Source organism: Monodon monoceros, unplaced genomic scaffold, assembly GCF_005190385.1.
Source record: "Monodon monoceros isolate NGI ecotype Baffin Bay Population unplaced genomic scaffold, NGI_Narwhal_1 Super_Scaffold_5, whole genome shotgun sequence".
NCBI lineage: Eukaryota > Metazoa > Chordata > Mammalia > Artiodactyla > Monodontidae > Monodon > Monodon monoceros.
In genome coordinates this window covers 70,681,445-70,703,538 of record NW_021703782.1, presented here as the reverse complement: position 1 = coordinate 70,703,538, position 22,094 = coordinate 70,681,445, and the positions used below count along the sequence as shown (strand labels likewise).

Genomic DNA, 22,094 nt, shown 5'->3' with positions numbered 1-22,094 from the left:
AACCCTTCTGCTCTGGTGGTGGGATGCAAATTGGTGCAGACACCATGGAAAACAATAGCGGAGCCTCAAAAAATTAAAAATAGAACTACCATATGATCCAACAGTTCCACTTCTGAGCACTTCCCTGAAGAAAACAAAAGCACTGACTTGAAAACATATTTGTACCATGTTCACTGCAGCATTATTTATAATAGCCAAGATATGGAAACAACCTAAATGTCCTTCAAAAGGTGAATGAAGAAAATGTTTTACACACACACAATGGAATATCACTCAGCCATAAAAAAGAATGAAATTGTGTCATTTGTGACAACACAAATGGACCATGAAATAGCTCAGAGAAAAACAAATACTGTATTATCTCACTTCATGTGCAATTTAGGGAAAAAAGACAAACTCATAGATACAGAGAACACACTGGTGGTTGCCACAGGTGGGGAGTGGGGATGGGCAAAATTGATGAAGGGAGTCAAAAGGTCCAAACTTCAGTTATAAAATAATTATTATGTCATGTGGATGTAATGTACAACAGGCGACTGTAGTTAATAATACTGTATTGCATATTTGAAAGTTGCTAAGAGTAAATCTTAAAAGTTCTCATCACAAGAAAAAAAACTGTGTAACCGTGTATGGTGATGGATGTTAGCTAGACTTACTGTGGTGATCATTTTGCAATATATACAAATATCAAAACATTATGTTGCATACATGTAACTAATAAATGCTACATGTCAATTATACAAAAAAAGGCATGTATTTATATGTTTCTGTACAGACACATATATATTCACCTATTTCTGCTAATGGATTTTGCCTAAGGAAAAAAAGGACAACTGACTACAATATGTCAGATAAATGACAATGAATAAAACCTTATGCAAAATATGATACCAACAAAAGTGTATATGCATATATCAAAAAAATTTACTCACCAATGATTCATCATAATTACTAAGATAAAACATCTGAGACTTCACATTCCAATAGGCAAAAAGGTTATCCAATAGGATTAACTGAAAATAAATCAATTTTATTATAAGCCTCATTTTCATTGAAGATTCTTTAACATATGCTTTTTTCAGAATCTCAAATAATTGGTCATATAACAGTTAAGCAAGTAAACACAATTCACAAAAATTCTTATCTATATATTATCATTTGCCTTCCTAATTAAAAGTATCTTTTGTCAAGCCCATGGGTTGAAAAAACATATTTATTTTACCTTACGAAATAGTTTCTCAGTTTCATCATGTAAACATGGAATCCAGTATTGATCAGTTGTCTGAAAAGGAAAATAAAAAGCAGTAAAAAACTGTCACTTGCATGTGAAATGGCAGAGTGATAAACAGAATCTATCATGCCCTAGACCAAGTTTCCATTAAAATGTCCTTGAAAACAACATTCAGGGGCTTCCCTGGTGGCGCAGTGGTTAAGAATCCGCCTGACAATGCAGGGGACACAGGTTCGAGCCCTGGTCCGGGAAGATCCCACATGCCGCAGAGCAACTAAGCCCACGCACCACAACTACTGAGCCTGTGCTCTAGAGCCCACCAGCCGCAACTACTGAGCCCGTGTGCCACAACTACTAAAGCCTGCATGCCTAGAGCCCGTGCTCCACAACAAGAGAAGCCACCGCAGTGAGAAGCCCACGCACCACAAAGAAGAGTAGCTCCCACTTGCCGCAGCTAGAGAAAAAAAAACCCACAGGCAGCAACGAAGACCCAATGCAGCCAAAAATAAAATAAATAAATTTTAAAAAATAATAATAATAATAACGTTCAGTCAAAGAATATTAACTGAATATTCTGCATTCAAGGATCTCATTGCTTGGTGGAAAAGCAAACTAGTAAACAAATTACAAACAGGTAAATGCCATTATGGAGGTTAAATACACAGTACTCAGGGACAACATGGTGGGAGCCTCAATCGCAGGGATGTGATGGCAAAAGTGATATCTAACCTAATAAGTGACTCATTAATAGAAATTATCAATTCTAAATTCAGTAGGGAATATGATTCGCGGTAGGAAGATATTTGAATATATGACATGTTCAAAGAAGTGAAATAGCCCAATATGGCCCAAGAACATATTCAAAACAATGGAAAGAGGTAAAATTAGGTATCTTACCTGGGGACAGATTACAAAGGGATTATAAACTATTTTAAGACAAAACTATGGACTTTATTCTAAGAGCAATGAAAAGTCACTGAGGGGAATAAACTGATATCCGAAGCTTATGTTAAAAAGACGGTTTTCATTTTTTTTCTAGAGAACTAAATGGACTAGAACAGTGTTGCTCAAAGTTTTCACACAATTAGGATCACCTGGAAGGCTTTTTAAACTAGATTGCTGGGTCCCAACCTGAGTTTCTAATTTAATATGTCTGGGCTGGGGGACAAGTTTCCAAGGACCTCCAAAACCAGTGGTGAAAACCGCTGCTGACACAGTTACCAATCACCTTCACATTGCCAAATCCAATGGCTAATTCTCCACCCTTATTTTTCAGCGTTAACAGTAGCATTTGACAGTTTACCTCACCCAACTTTATTGAATAACTTTTCACTTGACTTTTCTTTTTTCTCTTTCTGCTTGAGGTGGATCCAAGTTTTAAAAACAAATCATACACAAAAGCTTAATAAACATAACAAATAAAAGAATATAATGAAATACTATAGAGCAGTTGAACTGGATCACCTGAACTACACGTGGCAATAAATACACGTCACAAACAATGTGTAGAGAAAAAGGGAACTTACAGAAGAATCACATAACATATTTATGTAAACTTTTAAAAATCTACCAAATATTACACAGTTTTAATGGATATATTATATAAAGTTTAAAAACTTAGGATGTTTATCTCTTGGGTGGGAGAGAAGAGTGGAGTGGAATACAAAAGGAATTTATTCATAACAGCTTATTCTTTAAAAGTATTTAAAACTTAATCTAAATGACAAATTCAACAATCATGCCTTCTAGATATGAGCAAATGTTTCATAATTCTCTATGTGCTCCTATACTTTTAAAATTTCTCAATTTGAAAAATCAGACAGGAAGAAAATATGCCACGATTATTAATAATAGTGATGATAAAATGATTTGTTTCTTTAGGCTTTTCATGACTTATCAAAGATTCTGAAATGAACATTACTTTTATTTTGTACTTATGCATTTAAAATTCAGAATGGATTTTTAAAGAAAATAAGTATCAAATATCATAACTGGCAAATAATAATAGGCTCTCACATTTGAAACTAAATTTGATTGTCAACCATTTTTTGAACTGTAAAACTACCTACCCTCAGTTCCAACCCAGTCTATGCATTTCCTGTACCACTTCTTTATAGATACCTACTCCTGATGCTGGCATATATTAACAGTAATTACTAATTTAATTAACTATACTGCAAAATTAAATATGGTTGAATTTCTTTTTAAACAAAGTACCTGCATGCTGAGATTTTGAAGGGAAATACCAAATGACAGTGGGTTGTCTCGATTTGTGACCTAAAGAGGAAAACAGAGTAAATTTTACTCAGATTTTTAGTAGTTGTGTAAAATTCATATTATAGAAGAACTTCACTTTCTGGGAAGTATGCTATTTTGAACATTCAGAAACATTTTCCAACTTTCTGGAATAATTTTTATTCCTATATTTTTCCTAATACTAATTAAAATATTAAGTATCAATGTATTAGCGTAGTGCAATAATACATCTGCATAATGTTTTTCAGCCTGCAAAAAAAGAAGTTTATAAAAAAAGTGATTGACCTTCACAACAGAACTATGAGAAGCCAATGATTATGTGTTTGAGAGAATACATGATCTATTTGACATCAAACAATTAGTTAAGTCTAGCTCTAATGATTCCTAGACCATTGCTCTTTCCAGGAAGAAAACACAGTATAATTTAAAGTATTTTAAAAATATATAACTGCTAAATTCATAACTCCCATTTATCAAAGGTGATTATAATATAAGCAAGGCATTTACCTTCATTGTCTGATGTTTGAACATTTTAGGAAAGTGTAATCAAGGCACTAAGGACTGCAAATTACAACTATAATTATAAAAAATAAAGATAATGTCATCTTCAGCTCTATATCCCTCCACTTCCCAGCATCTCATAAGTTGACCACTACAGAGCAGGTGTCAACAAACAGTAAAATAAATATAAACCATTATCACCTATTAAAATACTTACATCATCTTCATAGCGAATATGGATGTTGGAAATTTTCACTTGAAGATTTTTTATGATCTGAGTAATTAATTTTTCTGTAAAAGTGTCCTGTTTCTCCACCCGATGTTTTTCTACAATTGCAAATATCCATTTTTGATTTGAATGAAAAATACACTCTATGTGTATACACTTATTGAGGTAACATAACTGTTACCTTGTTAAAGAAATATATCTGTATTTGTAAACAGAACACTAAAAGCCTGCTTTCCAGAAGTCTTACATAACAAAAGGCTTTCACAGGTGACTAAATGCACACAGTTTTCAAAAGCCACTTTCTTATCCAATCAAACTAAAGCCAAATATGTAGAATTTACTGTCATCAAATTTTATAATTTCTGTTAGCTATACCTGAGTATATAAGGACATAGAAAACAATAACGATTATTAGGTAAGAATTATGATAGGCTTATATTAGAAGAGCCAGAAACAGTAGCAAAGAATGAATCTCTGCTAAAATTTATGCTATCATCATAAGTTGTCTGTGGTTAGAAGTATAAAACAGCTGAATATGCTCCTTCCCCAATGAATACAAAATAGGAAGATATAAGATCTTTTCCCTCTCTCCTTTTAAGCAAGGATGAAGGAAGTTCATCATTTGTTTCATTTTCCAAAATGAGATTAACTATCTCTTCAATACTTTCCAGGGAAATATAAAGAACTGAGGTTCGTAATTTCTTTTTTAATATGCCTGTGATAATCACTAATTACTAACGTTTTTGCCCCCACTTGAAAATGCCAATGAAGGTGATCTCCTTTCCTATTTCTAGTCCTATTCCACCTGTATCTACATATTGTCTATCTTTTCCTTTAATGACCTACTACTCCCTAATTCAGCTGACCCAGAAGGTCTCAAATAAAAAGTTGATGAAGATATCATATGTACATCAAAGACAAGTGTGAGTGAACAAGAGATAAGTGAATATATTTGAATATATTGAAAAGGACTTTAGAATTAAAAAGTGGAAAGTAGAATATAAACTCTTTGAAGACAGAACATTTTATTTTAAATGCTGAATGAATCCCACCACTACCTAATAAAATCCTCTGCTCTATAAATTTATTCAGTCATTCAGTTAAATGCTAAATCTTTCTTTCCCTACCCACTAGTTTCTTTCTGACTTCCTTATCTGGCTCTGATTCCATAATAAATTATTTCACCAACACTTTAAACTCTGTGCTCTCTTTTTTCTCCTTTTCCTCTGTCAATAAAGCTCCAACCCTGCATAAAACCAACAGTCTACTTTTTATATAAACGTGTATGCCTTGCCAGGTGAGTATTGGAGGAGAAAAATTACAACAGAACAGATTGCAGCTACTGTAAGTTAATCATTACCAACTTCAACTCACCAGCAACCTTACTACATTTCTCCAGTCAACTTGTTCACACTGTCCAGAATAGCTATTACAAAATTCTTTTTGATATCTTCAAAGGTCCAACAACCCTTCCACTGCTCTCTTTACTCTTAGCAAATGACCTTACAACTATGGAAAAAATAGAAGCTTATTTTCTGCAATCATCACTCAATCAAAATAGCTTTTTTTTAAGATGACCAATGACCTCCATGTCATACATAAAATAATTATTTCTTAATGCTCAATTTACCTGATATCTCAGCAGAATCTGACATATTCTTTGCTTCCTAAAACACTCTTTTCCCATGGAGATATAATCTCCAAATTTCTTTCTCCTTATCTAACCACTCTTTCTTGATCTTTTTTTTTTTTTTGGCTGTTTTCCTCCTCTATACAATCCTTAAATGTTGGATTTCCTTACAGCAGGCTCAGTCCCAGAAATGTTTCTCTTCTCATTCTGTACTGTTGCTGCAGGGAATCTCATTCACACCTTATAGCCTGAACTATCATCCTAATGCTGGCAACTCTCAAAAGTATACTGGATAAAGTCAGAAATGAGATATAATCACAGAGAAGTTGGTACATTCAGTAAACTACAAAGGTCAGTATGGCTGGAACAAAGAACAGAGAAGATATGAAAGGGATGGGGCCAGTAATGAGGCTGGAAAGGTAGACAGGATTCAAATCATAAGAGCTTTTATGTATCCTGTTGAAGAGTTCAAACTTCTACCTGATAACAGTAAGGTATAACTGATGTAATTTAAGCATGGTTATTTATATTTTAGATTTAAGTATAAATAAGAGGGACTTCTGATTAAACATGAGTTGCATCTATTTTTCTATTCCTCAGTAAAAGTAAAGGCAAAAGTAAAGGGGGAAAATGGATAAATCTCCAAGACCAAAAGAAAAAGAGTGTAGAAGAAAGAATGAATAAGAGAGAACCTCAAAAATTTAGAAGCTAGAAAGCAGACAACATGACAGAGGAAGAAATCTGATCCTAAATGCCCATAAATGAAGATGCCAATTGGATTTGGCAGGAGTTCTTGCATATGACACCAAAGGCACAGAAACAAAAGAAAAAGTAGACAAATTGGACTTCATGAAAATTTAAAAATCTTGTACATCATAGGACGCTATCAACAGAGTAAAGAGGCTACCCAGAGAATGGAAGATAACTTGCAAATCATATATCTAATAATGGATTAACATTCAATTATATAAAGGACTCCTACTATTCAACAATAACAACAAAAAAAACAATTAAATGATGGGCAAAAGACTTGAACAGACATTTCTCCAAAGATAACATACAAATGGTCAATAAGCACATGAAAAGATGCTAAAATACTAATTTTTACAGAAATGCAAATCAAAACTACACGAGATACCACTTCATCCCATTAGGACCCTATTATCAAAAATATAGAAAACAACAGATGTTGGTGAGGATGTGAAGGAAATGGAACCCCTGTGCACTGCTTGTGGGATTGTAAAACGGTACAAGTCCCTGTAGAAAACATTATGGCATTTCCTCAAAAAATTAAAAATAAGAGTAGAATTACCGTATGATCCAACAACTCCACATCTGGGTCTATACCCAAAAGAATTAAAAGTAGTGTCTCAAAGGGATATTTGTACACCCATGTTCAGAGCAGCATTATTCACAATGGCTGAAGCACAGAAGCAACCCAAGTGTCCACTGATGCATGAATGGATACGCAAAATGTGGTATATACATAAAACGGAATATTATTCAGCCTTAAAAAGGGAATTCCAACATATGCTACAACATGGATGAACCTTGAAGACATAATGCTAAGTGAAATGAACCACTTGAAAAAACATGAATACTACATGATTCCACTTACATGAGTACTGAGAATAGTCAAAATCATAGAGACAAAAAGTAGAATTGTGATTGCCAGCGTCTGGGGGTAAGGGGGGAAGAATGGGTGGGTTATTGTTTATTGGGTGTAAAGTTTCAATTTTACAAGATGAAAGAGATATGAAGAGATATGGTGGTGATGGTTGCAATACAATAAATGTACTTAATACCACTGAACTGTACACTTAAAAGTAGTTAAGATGGTAAATTTTGTTATATGTATGCCAAAAAAAATTTTTTTTTTTTTAAAAGAGGATGGGGGTAGGAATGAATGACAACAGAGAGAAAAACATAATAACAAGAAGTGTTGCCAGGAAATGTGTTAAATCTCCTTTAATGTTCTTTTACCTGTTTGTCAGCAGGTAAACTGTTTATTATTGCATTTTTTAATATAAAAAAATAAATGCATGGCAAGGATATTTTGATCAGTACACATATATTTCTTTTAAGATGCTTAGCTATCAAATGAAGGACAGAGGAGCATAAGGTAAGCAGATGACAAGGTTAGGAAAATGACTTTATGTTTAAAGATAAGGGAGGCAACATTATATTTATATGCCAAAGAGAAAGATTCACTAGAAGGAGAAGTTAAGAGTCAGAGTATAGAGCGTAGGTGTTGATGGTGACACCATTGCTATCACTAGCATAAATGGAAAGGGGTTAGATTTCTGCAGGACATCTCTGTCACTGACAAAAGAAGTGGACTGAAGTAATGGACCATTTTGGTCTAGGCTGAATAGGAATGGATGTGAGCCAGAGGGTAAACAGATTTGGGAAAATATATCAAGAGACTAAGTAACTCCAAAAGGTGAAGAATTGATACAAGTGGAATAAGAAAGAGAAGACAAGAAAGGTAAGAAAATATACTTGATGAAATTAATTACTATAGTTAAAATCTAACCTTACTCTTATAAGCTAGGGATATTATTTGCACTAAGGTAAATTTCTATAAGGTAAAATTTCTGTAAACATGATAAAACATAGAAACCACATTAAAATTCCTCATGTAATAAGATTCTGTCATATTTTTAAAGTAATCTCAGTGCTTCCAGAAGAAAATAATACTCAAATGTGATAAATATTTAGGTCTTTTCCGCTTTTCTTATTACCATTCTTATTTGTTTTTACCTTGATCAGCTACTTTTCGTTTTGCTTCTTCTATCCTTTTCAGTTCCTGTTGTTTTGCTTCAAAGAGTTGTTTTTCTTCTTTTAAAGGATCATATTTTATTCCTACAGGAAGTGTAAAAAAGGAAGAATCTTAATTACCTTAAATTTACTCATTCCAAAAAATATTTTAGAAAATAATCACTAATTCAAAGTCTGCAAAAATTAGAGCAAAAACCAATTTATGTTGTATTATCAAATACCAAATTTAAATATTAAAAAAACTCCAAAAATTCACCAGAATTATTTGAACAAACATAATTATCAAATATAAAGATTTTTCCATGCACAAAAAAGAGTAACTGAAATGATAATATTTAAAATTTGACTTACTAGAAGAAGGCACTATGAGTAAATAAATGTCTTCCAATAGAGCTTCAACCGGTTGGGTATAAAGGTTTTTCCATGGAATTAGAAGACTAAGATTACCTACATGAAAAAAAAAGACAAAAAATATTATTCTTTCAACCTAGATTTACTATCAGCTTATTTTCTGTCAGGCATTAAAAGAGATAACAAAGTAGCCTTTGACCTTATGAGCTCATTAACTTTGTAGAAAGCTATTTTACAACCATAAACAAAAAGCCTTTACAGTGACGATTTGAAATTATTTGTACTAGTACTGTTGGAAATCTACTAAGCCATACTCTAAATATTTACAAATTTCTATTTCTGGTGATATGTACCACAAACATACCAATATTATTCTTCCATTAATCAACAACCCTTGATATTATAATATTGATTTTCCCCAATTCTTACTCAAAATCTCTAAGAAATATTTTTCTCATACTTTAAAAAGGTAGGTTACATACTTTATATGTGTATTTTTTATATATAGATTTTACATATATATTACATGGTATATATATAGTATATACATAAGTATGATTATCATAAGTGTATGTACTAACAAATTTCTATGGTAATAATCAAGGATCCTAGGCAATATTAGAAAATCGTTCCAACTAATGAAAATATTTTACAACCCAATAGCAAAGTATTTTAAAAAGCATTAGATTTCTTGAACTAAAAAATACTATGTAAGGGGCTGATTATACTATTAATTCTAGTTTTATGTATTTACAAAATTTCTGTAATAGTTTTTTTCAATATTTTAAAATTTTTTTACAAAGTATGAATCTCTAGATTTAGAAATAGTTGTCATGACCGGGGAAGGGAAAGACTTCTTAAATACACCAGTGTTGCATTAACTGGTTAGTAATACATACCTAGACATGTCACATTACATAACCCCCAAAATCCATGTTTTAAAAAACCCCAAATTGAGAAAAAGATTTCTTCATACTAAGTCAATTCAGAAAAAAACAAAGTATCTGATTTCTAAAAGAGGAATAACTTTCTAAGTTTTAAAATCAGAGAAGACAGTGACCATTTCAAATTTCCATACTATCCAAAATATAACCAAAATGAAGTGAGCAAATTGGGAAAGATAATTGTGACGAATTTGACAGTTTACTTATAAATGTATCAAGCAGACTGCTTACACACATATACACACATACATTAATAATCCAAAAAAGTAAGTGAATAAAAGGACATAGAACAGTGCCACAATAGCATTAAGTATGCAAAGAAACACATATAAAACTAACAATGTACCATTTTTACCATTAAGGTTTTTTTTTTCTTTTTAAAGCCAAACTGTTTTTTCCTCTCCTTATGAAGTGCAGGCTTCTTATAGAAAATTTAGAAAATTCATAAAAATATAAACAAAGGTAATTTCAAAAATCTTCCACGTGAAAACAATTACTTTGAAAATACATGAGTATTTATATTTGATATGTATGTAATTCTGCATGCTTAATGAAGAAAACTTTGAAAGATCAGTAAGATTAACAACCCCCATTAATGGCAAGGGGGTTGACAACATGTTCTTATAAAACTGGCTGTACTACTGTACCACTCATTTGGAAATGTGTACTTCTTTCCTTCAACAAATTGTGTTCCTACTATATGCCAAGTATTGTGCTAAGTGAGGATACAATAAAATTAAAATAAAATTTTAAAATTAAATCCATTTCTGAAAAAACTTACTGTCTAGAAGAAAAATAAATAATAATGATATTTAAAAATGTCAGGTTCTATGATAGAGATATGCAAACGACACCTTAAATGATTCTCAAGATTATCTTATGTATTAGGTATTAGCGCAGTGTACCTTCTACCACCTTATATTAACACTGAAAATTACCTTATCATCATTTTTAAACATGGTCAAAAAAGAAAAGAGAGAAAGGAAAGAAGGTAGGTTCTAAATGAAAGCAGGTCGATTTACTGCCCTTATATATTTTTTTTTAATTTTTCTTGAATTGATGTTAAATTTATATACACTGATTTACAATGAATATAGTTATAAAATTCAATGACTTTTAGAATATTTTCAAAAGGTATGTGAAAATGTTTACTGTAATATTTTTGTACCAATAGAAATATAAGATTACATTGTCCAAATATGCATTCAATGGATTATTACACTACCTTAAGAAATAAGGGAGGTCAAATTAACATGGATTATGAGCAATCTTTATTAAATATTAACTTAAAAATAGAATATAAAATCATACATATACCATGATTATAGGAAGTCAAAATGTTCACATGTAAACAATCATTTAAAAATCTGCAAAAGTAAATATAGTAGGTGGAAATAAATATATTAGGTGGGTGACATTTTTCCCGTCTTATCTATACTAAATAGTCTTTAAATTGTGGGGGTGGGAGAAAGGAGGGAAACAGAATTTGAGTCTCAGCAATGTAAATGTAAATGATAAAAACTTTCTTTGGCATACAGTCTAATAACAACTATAAGAGCACAAAATTGTGGAGACATTCATCATGTAATTTATATAAGCTTTCACAACACCTTGCTCCCCAAGTGACACTAAAACACTGCAATAACATTATATAAATTCTACTACACAAATTATCTGTATAAAAAACTTCCAAGTCACAAATAATAACACTATCATCTTGCACAATACTTAAACCAATAAAGTTTAAACAATAAAGTTAAATAAACCAAAATAATTTAAGAAACCAAACATACATGTCTTTATTAAACACGTTAAAACATCATATTTGAATCAATTATTTCTGTTCAACCAATACATTTAATATGTAAACTACAAAAACTGGAAAAATAATACAAAACAAGAAAGATAGCACAGTGTTTCCTAGAAAACTAGAAAACTTCCAGAGTGGAAACTAGGTTTTTGATTGGTTCCTAGCCATACTGCCTGATGATCCAGACCCTACTCCTTATACCACATATCCATGGCCAATCGGAATACAGCAAGGATAACTAGTCAGAAACCTAAGAAACTGAGACAATCATGCTATTAGATTTAATGCTTTGATCTCAACTCATTTTAACACTTAACAATATGCATAATTTCACCAGTACTAAACAAGGGATTCATGGACAACATTTTTAAGTTACACAACTAAGCTCTACATAGATGAAAACACATAATGCTTTTAATTTATTCTCAGAAACATTATAAATATCACATTATAGAGATATTAGACATATTATTCTGGTTGCATGTCCAACAAGAAGGACATTCAAATACTAAGGATAGCTTACCTATATGGCCAACTTTAATTTTAAACGGTACATCCAGTTGACTCTACAAAAAATACACATATGTAAAATATTAGTACATATACAGTTCAACAAAACAGATGACTATTTGTTTCTTCCCAAAATTACTTAAGGGATTTAAGTTAACTTACACCTTCTCTTTACCCTCAACAGTTATTTAAATTTATAAATACATAACTGCAATATTATCTTCAAATCCATAAAATTCAGAGACTGATCACCTTAAAATAACTACAAAAAAGTTCTACAGCAATACTGACCCCTAAGTTACCCATACCAGAATCACTACAGCTTTTACACTGCTTGAAAAAAGGAAAAAGAAAGTGGAAAATTCCACTGTCAGTTTGTATTTGTGAGGAGATTAAACTCCACTTTGCAAAAAACATCTTCAAATAAATTTCTCCCCATTCAATTGGGAAAGGACAACCTTTTCAATAAATGGTGCTGGGAAAGCTGGATATCCACTTGCAAAAGAATGCAGTTGGACCCTTATCTTATGCCATATACAAAAATTAACTCAGAATGAACCAAATACCTAACATAAGAACTAGAACTATAAAACCTTAGAAGAAAACAAAAGGTAAAATCTTCTGGACACTGGATTGGGCAATAATTTCTTGGATATCACATGAAAGGCACAGGCAACAACAACAATTAAATGATAAAGTCAATTTCATCAAAATTAAATTTTTTTGCATAAAAAAATTTTGTACATAACACTGTTAACAGAGGCATAAGACAACCCACAAAATGGGAGAAAATATTTGCAAATCATATCTTCTGATAAGGGGAAAAAAACCAAAATATATAAAGAACCGAAACTAAACCAAAAAAAAAAAAACTTGATTAAAAAATCAGCAATGCTTTTCAGTAGACATTTCTCCAAAGAACATATAAAAATGGCCAATAAGCACATGAAAAGATGCTCAGCCTCAACAGTCATTAGAGAAGTGCAAAGGAAAACCAAAACGATATACCACTTCATTCCCACTGGGATGGCTGTTATCAAAAACCAGAAAATAAATGTTGTCAAGGATGTGGACAAATTAGAACCCTCATGCATTGCTGGTGGCAATTTAGGCATACCTCATTTTATTGTACTTTGCTTTGTTGTGCTTCCCAGATACTGCGGGGGGGGGGGGGGGGGGGGTTGTTTGTTTATTTGTTTGTTTTTAACCAATCGAAGGTTTGTGGCAATTCTGTGTTAAGCAGATCTATCAGCGCCACTTTCCCAATAGCGTTATTTATTAATTGAGGTATGTAAACTTGTTTTTGAGAATACAGTATGAGTAAATATAATTTTTATATGCACTGGGAAAAATTCATGTGACTTGCTTTATTGCAATAGTATTCACTTTATTGCAGTGGACTGGAAATGAACCTGCAAAATCTCCAAGGTACGCCTGTGTAAAATGTTTCAACTGCTATGGAAAACAGTGTGGCAGCTCCTGAAAAGGCTAAACATAAAATAACCAAATAATCCAGCAATTTCACTCCTAAGTATTTACACACAGGAACTGAAGGTAAGAACTTGAACGGACATGTATGCTAATGTTCATTGTAGCATTATTCACAAGAGACAAAAGGCAGAAACAACCCAAGTGTCCATCAACAGATAAACGGACAAAATGTGGCATATACATACATTTTTCAGCCAGATAAAGGAGTGATTTTCTGATAAATGCTACAACATGGATGAACCTTGAAGGAATTATGCTAAGTAAACTAGACACAAAATGACAAACATAGCATTATTCTATTTATATGAGGTACCTGGAATAGGCAAATTAAGACAGACAAAAGTAGAAGTTAGCAAGGTATATGGAGAGAGGGAATGGGGAGTTAGGTATTTCTTACTGGTTACAGGGTTCCCCTTGGAGTATCAAAAATGTTTTAGAAATACATACTGATGACAGTTGTACAACACTGTAATTCACGCCACTGTATTCTACAGTAAAAAATGATTAAAATGGTATTAGGGAAAAAAAAACCTGAAGATGACTGGAGAGGTAAATTAACAATCTAAAATGAAACCATATAGGAAGAGATAAATTTTAGAAATATTTTTAATGGGGAAAATTACACTGTCAGTTTGTACTTTTATGGAGATTAAAAGTCCATTTTGCAAAATTCACATTTTACAAAAATTACTTTTTAAAATTTTTCTCAAACTTAAATAATTTAAGATGTTAAAGTAAATCAGGAAGAAGTCTATGCAGCTAACTGCACTAATACAACAATTTTTATAGTCAAAACCTACCAGGGCATTTTCTTTAATTTCAAGATTCTTCAGGGCTACAGCTCCTAAAAAGAAAAATTATTAAAAAATAAAAATGAAATTTTCAAATAACTTTTATTTTAACAAGTTAGGTAAACTTCATTCCTAAATGTCATATTAAGGAAAATAATCATAAAAATGTACATAACAGAAACAGAATCCAACTATGATTGTTGGCTCACCTTCATCCTTCAACTTAGTCTAAGCTTGTATGTCTGACAAAAACATCATTTACTATAAGTTCTGACCTCTACGGTTGTAGCTCACCGTTAATGAATACATTTTCATTAAAATTATACAAATAATATGAATTTACCAACACAGCATGATATAAGAAAATATAGGAAAAAATGAGCTGTATTTAAATATATTTGTTTAAATACAATTGCAAAGAAATTTTTAATCCATCAATGTGAGGTTAACAAGGATTTCCTAGAGATACTGGAATGTTGTCATATCTTGCTCTGTTTTAATTCTGCTACACAAAATGAATGCCTTCACTTTTAAGCAATAATTTGTATATGAGTAACTGCTGTCTAGACGTTCACATAACGTCTGGGGAAACAAACAAGAAATAAACATCAGTAAACATCTAATAAAGGTAAGCTGTACAATTAGACAAACTTATTGATCCATTGTGGTAGTGACCAATCAGTGAATGATATAGGTACATGGAGTATCACTTATTGTTTTTTCTACTGTAATGTTCAAATGTAGAGCGTGAACTTTTCATTTATGGATAATTCTTTGTACTGGCAGCCTTCAATATACTTTGCTCTGAATTTTTTTTCGAGTCAATATACTATACAGACATAAAATGAATCACTGAGTACAGCTGAAAAGTGCTATACTGTAAAACATTATTTTACATTAAAATGTATCTTCTATAAATAGCTTTAAGTAAGTCTATAATGTTATACAATATCTCCACATACTGGTTAAAAAAATTAAATTTGATAGAAATATTTCTATCAAATCTTCTTAAATAAAAAAGGGCTCACAGTGCAGCAAAATGAAAAAAACATGACACTAAAAAAAAGATTAAGAGATAACGACATTAAAATATCCAACAAAGTTAATATTTCCATATAAAACTAACTTTAGATGCTTGTAGTACCATTTAAAGTACAAGTGATTTTAGGTTTTTGGTTTTTCCGGTTACCATGAGGTTTTTGTATAGCAGTCTATATATATATTGGGTTAGCCAAAATGTTCATTTGGGTTGTTCTACAAGATGTACAGAACAACCCGAATGAACATTTTAGCCAACCCAATATATATATTTGGCCAACCCAGCATATATGTGTGTGTGTGTGTGTGTGTGTGTGTGTGTGTGTGTGTATGGGTGTGTGTGTATATATTTATATATATATATATGCAATTAAGTTGCTGATCTCAAATGCATTTTTAAAAACTTGCATTTGTACTCTCCTCCTCTCACAATGACTGCTTCTAATATCGCATTTTATATCTAATTGTTTTGTGTATCCCTTAACTGCTTATTGTGGGTATAGATGATTTTACTACTTTTGTTTTTTAACCTCCCTACTAGCTTTGTGTGTGGATGATTTCCTACCTTTACTGTATGTTTGCGTTTTACCTGTGAGCCTTTTCATTTAATAATATTCCTGCTTTGAATTGTGGCCTTTTCTTTTTTCACCTAGAGAAGTTCCTTTAACATTTGTTGTAAAGCTGGTTTGGTAGTGCTGAACTCTTTTAGCTTTTGCTTGTTTGTAAAGCTTTTCATCTCTCCATCAAATCAGAAGGAGAGCCTTGCTAGGTAGAATATTCTTGATTATAGGTTTTACCCTTTCATCACTTTGGATATATTGTGTCACTCTCTTCTAGCCTGCAGAATTCCTGCTGAAAAATAAGCTGATAACCTTACGGGGATTTCCTTCTTATGTGTTGCTTTTCCCTTGTTGCTTTTAATATTTTCTCTTTGTCTTTAACTTTTGTCAGCTTGACTAATATGTGTCTCAGTGTGTTCCTCCTTGGGTTTATCATGTATGGGACTCTCTGCACTTCCTGGACTTCAGTGAGTGCTTCCTTTTTCACGTTAGGGAAGTTTTTGGCTATTATGCTTTGTATAGATTGCTATACAAAAACATCATGGTAACCACAAACCAAAAATCTACAATAGATATACACACAAAAAAAAGGAATCCCAAACACAAAGATATTCATCAAATCACAAGAGAAGAGAACAAGAGGAGAAAGGGGAAGAATCTACGAAAATAAGTTCAAAGCAATTAACAAACTGACAATAAGAACATACATATCAATAATTACCTTAAATGTAAATGGACTAAGTGCTCCAACCAAAAGACAGAGTGGCTGAATGGATACAGAAACAAGACCCATATATATGCTATCTACAAGAGACTCACTTCAGATCTAGAGACACACACAGACTGAAAGTGAGAGGATGAAAAAAGGTATTCCATGTAAATGAAAGTCAAAAGAAAGCCCAACTAGTAATACTTGTATCACACAAAATCGACTTTAAAATAAAGATTATTATAAAAAAACAAAATAGGACACTATATACTGATCAAAGGATCAAACCAAGAAAAAGATACAACAATTGTAAATATACGTGAACCCAAGACAAGACCACCTAAATAATATAAGGCAAATATTAAAAGACATAAAAGGAGGAATCGACAGTAATAGTAAGGGCTTTTTATTTTTTTTAAGATGTTGGGGGTAGGAATTTATTTATTTATTTATTTATTTTTGCTGTGTTGGGTCTTTGTTTCTGTGTGAGGGCTTTCTCTAGTTGTGGCAAGCGGGGGCCTCTTCAGCGTGGTGAGCGGGACTCTCACTATCACAGTCTCTCTTGTTGCGGAGTACAGGCTCCAGACACGCAGGCTCAGTAGTTGTGGCTCACAGGCCTAGTTGCTCCGTGGCATGTGGGAGCAACCTGTGCTAAGGAAACTGGACAGCTACACGTAAAAGAACAATGTATTCAGGGCTCGAACCTGTGTCTCCTGCATTAGCAGGCAGATTCTCAACCACTGTGCCACCAGGGAAGCCCAGTAAGGGATTTTAACACCCGCATGTACATCAATGGACAGATCATCCAGACAGAAATCAATAAGGTAACACTGGACTTAAATGACAGACTAGACTACCTGAACTTAACTGATACATATAGAGAATTTGGTCCAAAAGCAGCAGAATACACATTCTTTTCAAGTGCACATAGAACATTCTCCAGGATAGATCACGTGTTGGGCCACAAAGCAAGTCTCAGTAACTTTAAGAAAGCTGAAATCATATCAAGAATCTTTTCCAACCACAACGCTATGGGATGAGAAAACAACTGAAAGAAAAATATTGCAAAAAACACAAATATGTGGACTAATCAGTATGTTACTAAACAACCAATGGATCACTGAAGAAATCAAAGAAGAAATTTAAAAATACCTAGAGACAAATGAAAATGATAAAAAACGACAATCCAAAACCTATGGGACACAGCAAAAGCAGTTCTGAGAGGGAAGTTTATAGCGATGCAAGCTTACCTCGGGGAAACAGGAAAAATCTCAATTAAAAAAACTTAACCTTACACCTAAAGCAACTAGAGAAAGAACAAACAAAACTCAAAGTTAGCAGAAGGAAAGAAATCATAAGATCAGAGCAAAAATAAATGAAATAGAAACCAAGAAAATAGAAAAGAATAATAAAACTAAAAGCTGATTCTTTGAAAAGTTAAACAAAATTGATAAACCTTTAGCCAGACTCATCAAGAAAAAAAGAGAGGACTCAAATCAATAAAATTAGAAATGAGAAAGGAGAAGTTACAACGGACACCAGAGAAATACAAAGGACCATAAGAGACTACTACAAGCAACTATATGCCAATAAAATGGACAACCTAGAAGAAATAGACAAATTCTTAGAAAGGTACAATCTCCCAAGACTGAACCAGGAAGAAATAGAAAATATGAACAGACCAAGTACAAGTACTGAAATTGAAACTGTGATTAAAAAGCTCCCAAAAAACAAAAGTCCAGGACCAGATGGCTCCACAGGTGAATTCTACCAAACACTCAGAGTTAACACCTATCCTTCTTAAACTACTCCAAAAAATTGCAGAGGAAGGAACACTTCGAAAATCATTCTATGAGGCCACCATCATACTGATACCAAAACCAAAGATACCATAAAAGAAAATTACAGGCCAATATCACTGATGACCACAGATGCAGAAATTCTCAATAAAATACCAGCAAACCAAATCCAACAATACATTAAGAGAATCATACACCATGATCAAGTGGGATTTATCCCAGGGAAGCAAGGAGTTTTCAATACCCACAAAACAATCAGTGTGATACAGCACATTAACAAACTGAAGAATAAAAACCATATGATCATCTCAATAGATGCAGAAAAAACTTTTGATAAAATTCAACATCCATTTTGCCTGTAATATATGATTACAAACCCACAGCTACCATCATACTCAATGCTGAAAAGCTGAAAGCATTTCCTCTAAGATCAAGAACACGACAAGGACATTCACTCTCGCCATATTTACTCAATGTAGGTTTGGAAGTCCTAGCCACAGCAATCAGAGAAGAAAAAGAAATAAAAGGAATCCAGATTGGAAAGGAAGAAGTAAAATTGTCACTGTTTTCAGATAACACGGTACTATACACAGGAAATCTTTAAGACACCACCAGAAAACTACTATAGCTCATCAACAAATCCAGTAATGTTGTAGGATACAAAATTACATACAGAAAGCTGTTGTAATTTTATACACTAACAACAAAGTATCAAAGAGAAAATAAGGAAACAATCCAATTTACTATTGCATCAAAAAGAATAAAATACCTAGGAATATATCTACCCAAGGAAGTAAAAGACCTATATTCAGAAGACTATATAAGACACGAATGAAAGAAACTGAAGATGACACAAACAGATGAAAAGATATACCATGTTCTTGGATTGAAAGAATTAACACTGTTAAAATAGCCATACTACCCAAGGCAAAGTACAGATTCTATGCAATCCCTATCAAAATACCAATGGCATTTTCCACAGAACTAGAACAAATAATTTTAAAATTTTCATGGAAACACAAAAGAGCTTGAATAGCCAAAACAATCTTGAGAAAGAAGAACAGAGCTGGAGTAATCACACTCCCTGACTTCAAACTATACTACAAAGCTACAGTAATCAAAACAGTACTGGCACAAAAACAGACACATTAATCAATGTAAGAGGAGAGCCCAGAAATAAACCCACACACTTATGGTCAATTAATCTAAGAGAAAGAAGACAAGAATATACAATGAAGAAAACACAGTCTCTTCAACAAGTGGTGCTAAGAAAACTGGACAGCTACACGTAAAAGAACAAAATTAGAACATTTTCTAAAACCATATACAAAAATAAACTCAAAATGAATTAAAGACCTAAATGTAAGACCGGATACTATCAAACTCCTAGAGGAAAACATAGGCAGAACACTCTTTGACATAAATTGCAGCAATATTTTTTGGATCCATCTTCTAAAGCAAAGGAAACAAAAGCAAAACAAACAAAAGAACCCAATTAAACTTAAAAGCTTTTACACAGCAAAGGAAACCATCAACAAAACAAAAAGACAACCTACTGAATGGGAGAAAATATTTATAAATGAAATGACTGATAAGGAGTTAACATCCAACATATATGAACAGCTCATACAACTCAACATCAAAAAAAAAAAAAAAAAAACCGGGGAATTCCTTGGTGGTCCAGATGTTGGGACTCCACGCTTCCACTGCATGGGGCCCAGGTTCAATCCCTGGTTGGGGAACTAAGATCCTGCATGCTGCATAGTGTAGCAAAACAAACAAACAAGGAAACAAACAACAAAAAAAAAAAGTGGGCAAAAGAACTGAATAGACATTTTCCCAAAGAAGACAAGCAGATGGCCAACAGGCATATGAAAACATGCTCAACATCATTAATCATCAGGGAAATGCAAATCAAAACCACAATAAGATATCACCTCACACCTGTCAGAATGGCTATCATCAAAAAGAAGACAAGTAACAAATGTTGGCAAGGATATGGAGGGAAGGGAACCCTTGTACACTGTTGGTGGGAATGTAAATTGGTGCAGCCACTGTGGAACACAGTATGAAGGTTTCTCAAAAAATGGAAAATAGAACTACCAGATGACCCAGCAATTCCACTCCTTGGGTATGTATCTGAAAAAAACCCAAAACACTAATTAGAAAATATACATGCACCCCAGTGTTCATAGCAGCATCATTTACAATTGCCAAGATACGGAAGCAACTTAAGTGTCAACAGATGAATAGATTAAGAAGATGTGGTATATATATATAATGGAATAATACCTAGCCATAAAAAAGAATAAAATATTGCCATTGCAGCAACATGGATGGACTTGGAAGGCATTATGCTAAGTGACATAACTCAGAGAAAGACAAATATGTGGAATCAAAAAAAATACAGCAAGCTAGTGAATAAAACAAATAAGCAGACTCACAGATACAGAGAACAAACTAATGGTTACCAGTGGAGAGAGGGAAGGAGAAAGAAACAATATAGGGGGTTGGGGGGAAAAAGATTATTATGGTTATTATGGGATTATATGAAATTGTACGTGTGAAAGTTTTGAAAACTGTAAAGCACTATTGGATTTAAAGAATCTTTCCTTCAATGAAAAAAATCAATTAAAAATAAAAAACAAATAAAAATAAAATACAAGTGATTATGTGATAATTTCTATCTTATTTCGCTGGGTCTGTTCATAAATTTACAATACTGAACAGTTCTGAAATGTACATTTTAAATAAAGTTTAAGTCATTTTACATACTTCAAAAAAAAATCAGCAAGCTTGAAGATATGTAAATATAAACTTCCAAACTGAAATGCAAAGAGAAAAATAAAGTAAAATAAAAATAATGAAACAGAATGTCCAAGAACTGTAGGACAATTATAAAAGCTGTAACATATGCCTAATGGAAATACCAGAAGGCAAAAAAGGAGAGAGGAACAAAAATATACACATATATTTGGAGCAATAATGGCTGAGAAACTTCTGAAATTAATGATAAAGACACCAAACCACAGATCCAGGAAGCTCAGAAAATATCAAGCAGGGAAATAAAAAATCTAAACCTAGGAATACCATAACCAAACTGCAGAAAATAAAAGGAAAAAATCTTGAATATGATCCAGAAAACCCACTTCTTCATATACATCCAAAGGCAAAGAAGATGGGATATCAAAAAGATTTCTGCGGGACTTCCCTGGTGGTGCAGTGGTTAAGACTCTGCGCTCCCAATGCAGGGGGCCAAGGTTTGATCCCTGGTCAGGTAACTAGATCCCTCATGCGTGTGCAACTAAGAGTTCACATGCCACATCTAAGGAGCCAGTGAGACGCAACTAAGGAGCCTGTGAGCCACAACTAAGGAGCCCGCCTGCTGCAACTAAGAGCTGGCACAACCAAATAAATAAAAAGATTAAAGAAAAAAGATTTCTGCACTTGCATGTTTATTGCA

The 22,094-nt window shown here is 32.8% G+C and overlaps 1 protein-coding gene across 5 annotated transcripts in view; it reads right to left on the bottom strand.

Moving 5' to 3' along the window:
- VPS13A (vacuolar protein sorting 13 homolog A) overlaps window positions 1-22,094 on the bottom strand; it is a 237,092-nt gene that overhangs the window by 197,651 nt on the left and 17,347 nt on the right. For 4 of the 5 annotated variants that reach the window (XR_003790666.1, XM_029201746.1, XM_029201744.1 and 1 more), the window contains exons 2-9: window positions 14,535-14,578; window positions 12,257-12,299; window positions 8,980-9,075; window positions 8,611-8,712; window positions 4,206-4,315; window positions 3,449-3,508; window positions 1,223-1,282; window positions 933-1,013 (exon numbers count right to left, since the gene is read on the bottom strand). Coding sequence is in view for 4 of the 5 variants with exons in the window: in XM_029201744.1 (XP_029057577.1) it covers window positions 933-1,013; window positions 1,223-1,282; window positions 3,449-3,508; window positions 4,206-4,315; window positions 8,611-8,712; window positions 8,980-9,075; window positions 12,257-12,299; window positions 14,535-14,578 (596 nt within the window). In the remaining variant the exon portion in view is untranslated. Of the gene's footprint in view, window positions 1-932; window positions 1,014-1,222; window positions 1,283-3,448; window positions 3,509-4,205; window positions 4,316-8,610; window positions 8,713-8,979; window positions 9,076-12,256; window positions 12,300-14,534; window positions 14,579-22,094 lie in introns of those variants that run through there. The other variant, XM_029201747.1, reaches the window with a different exon arrangement.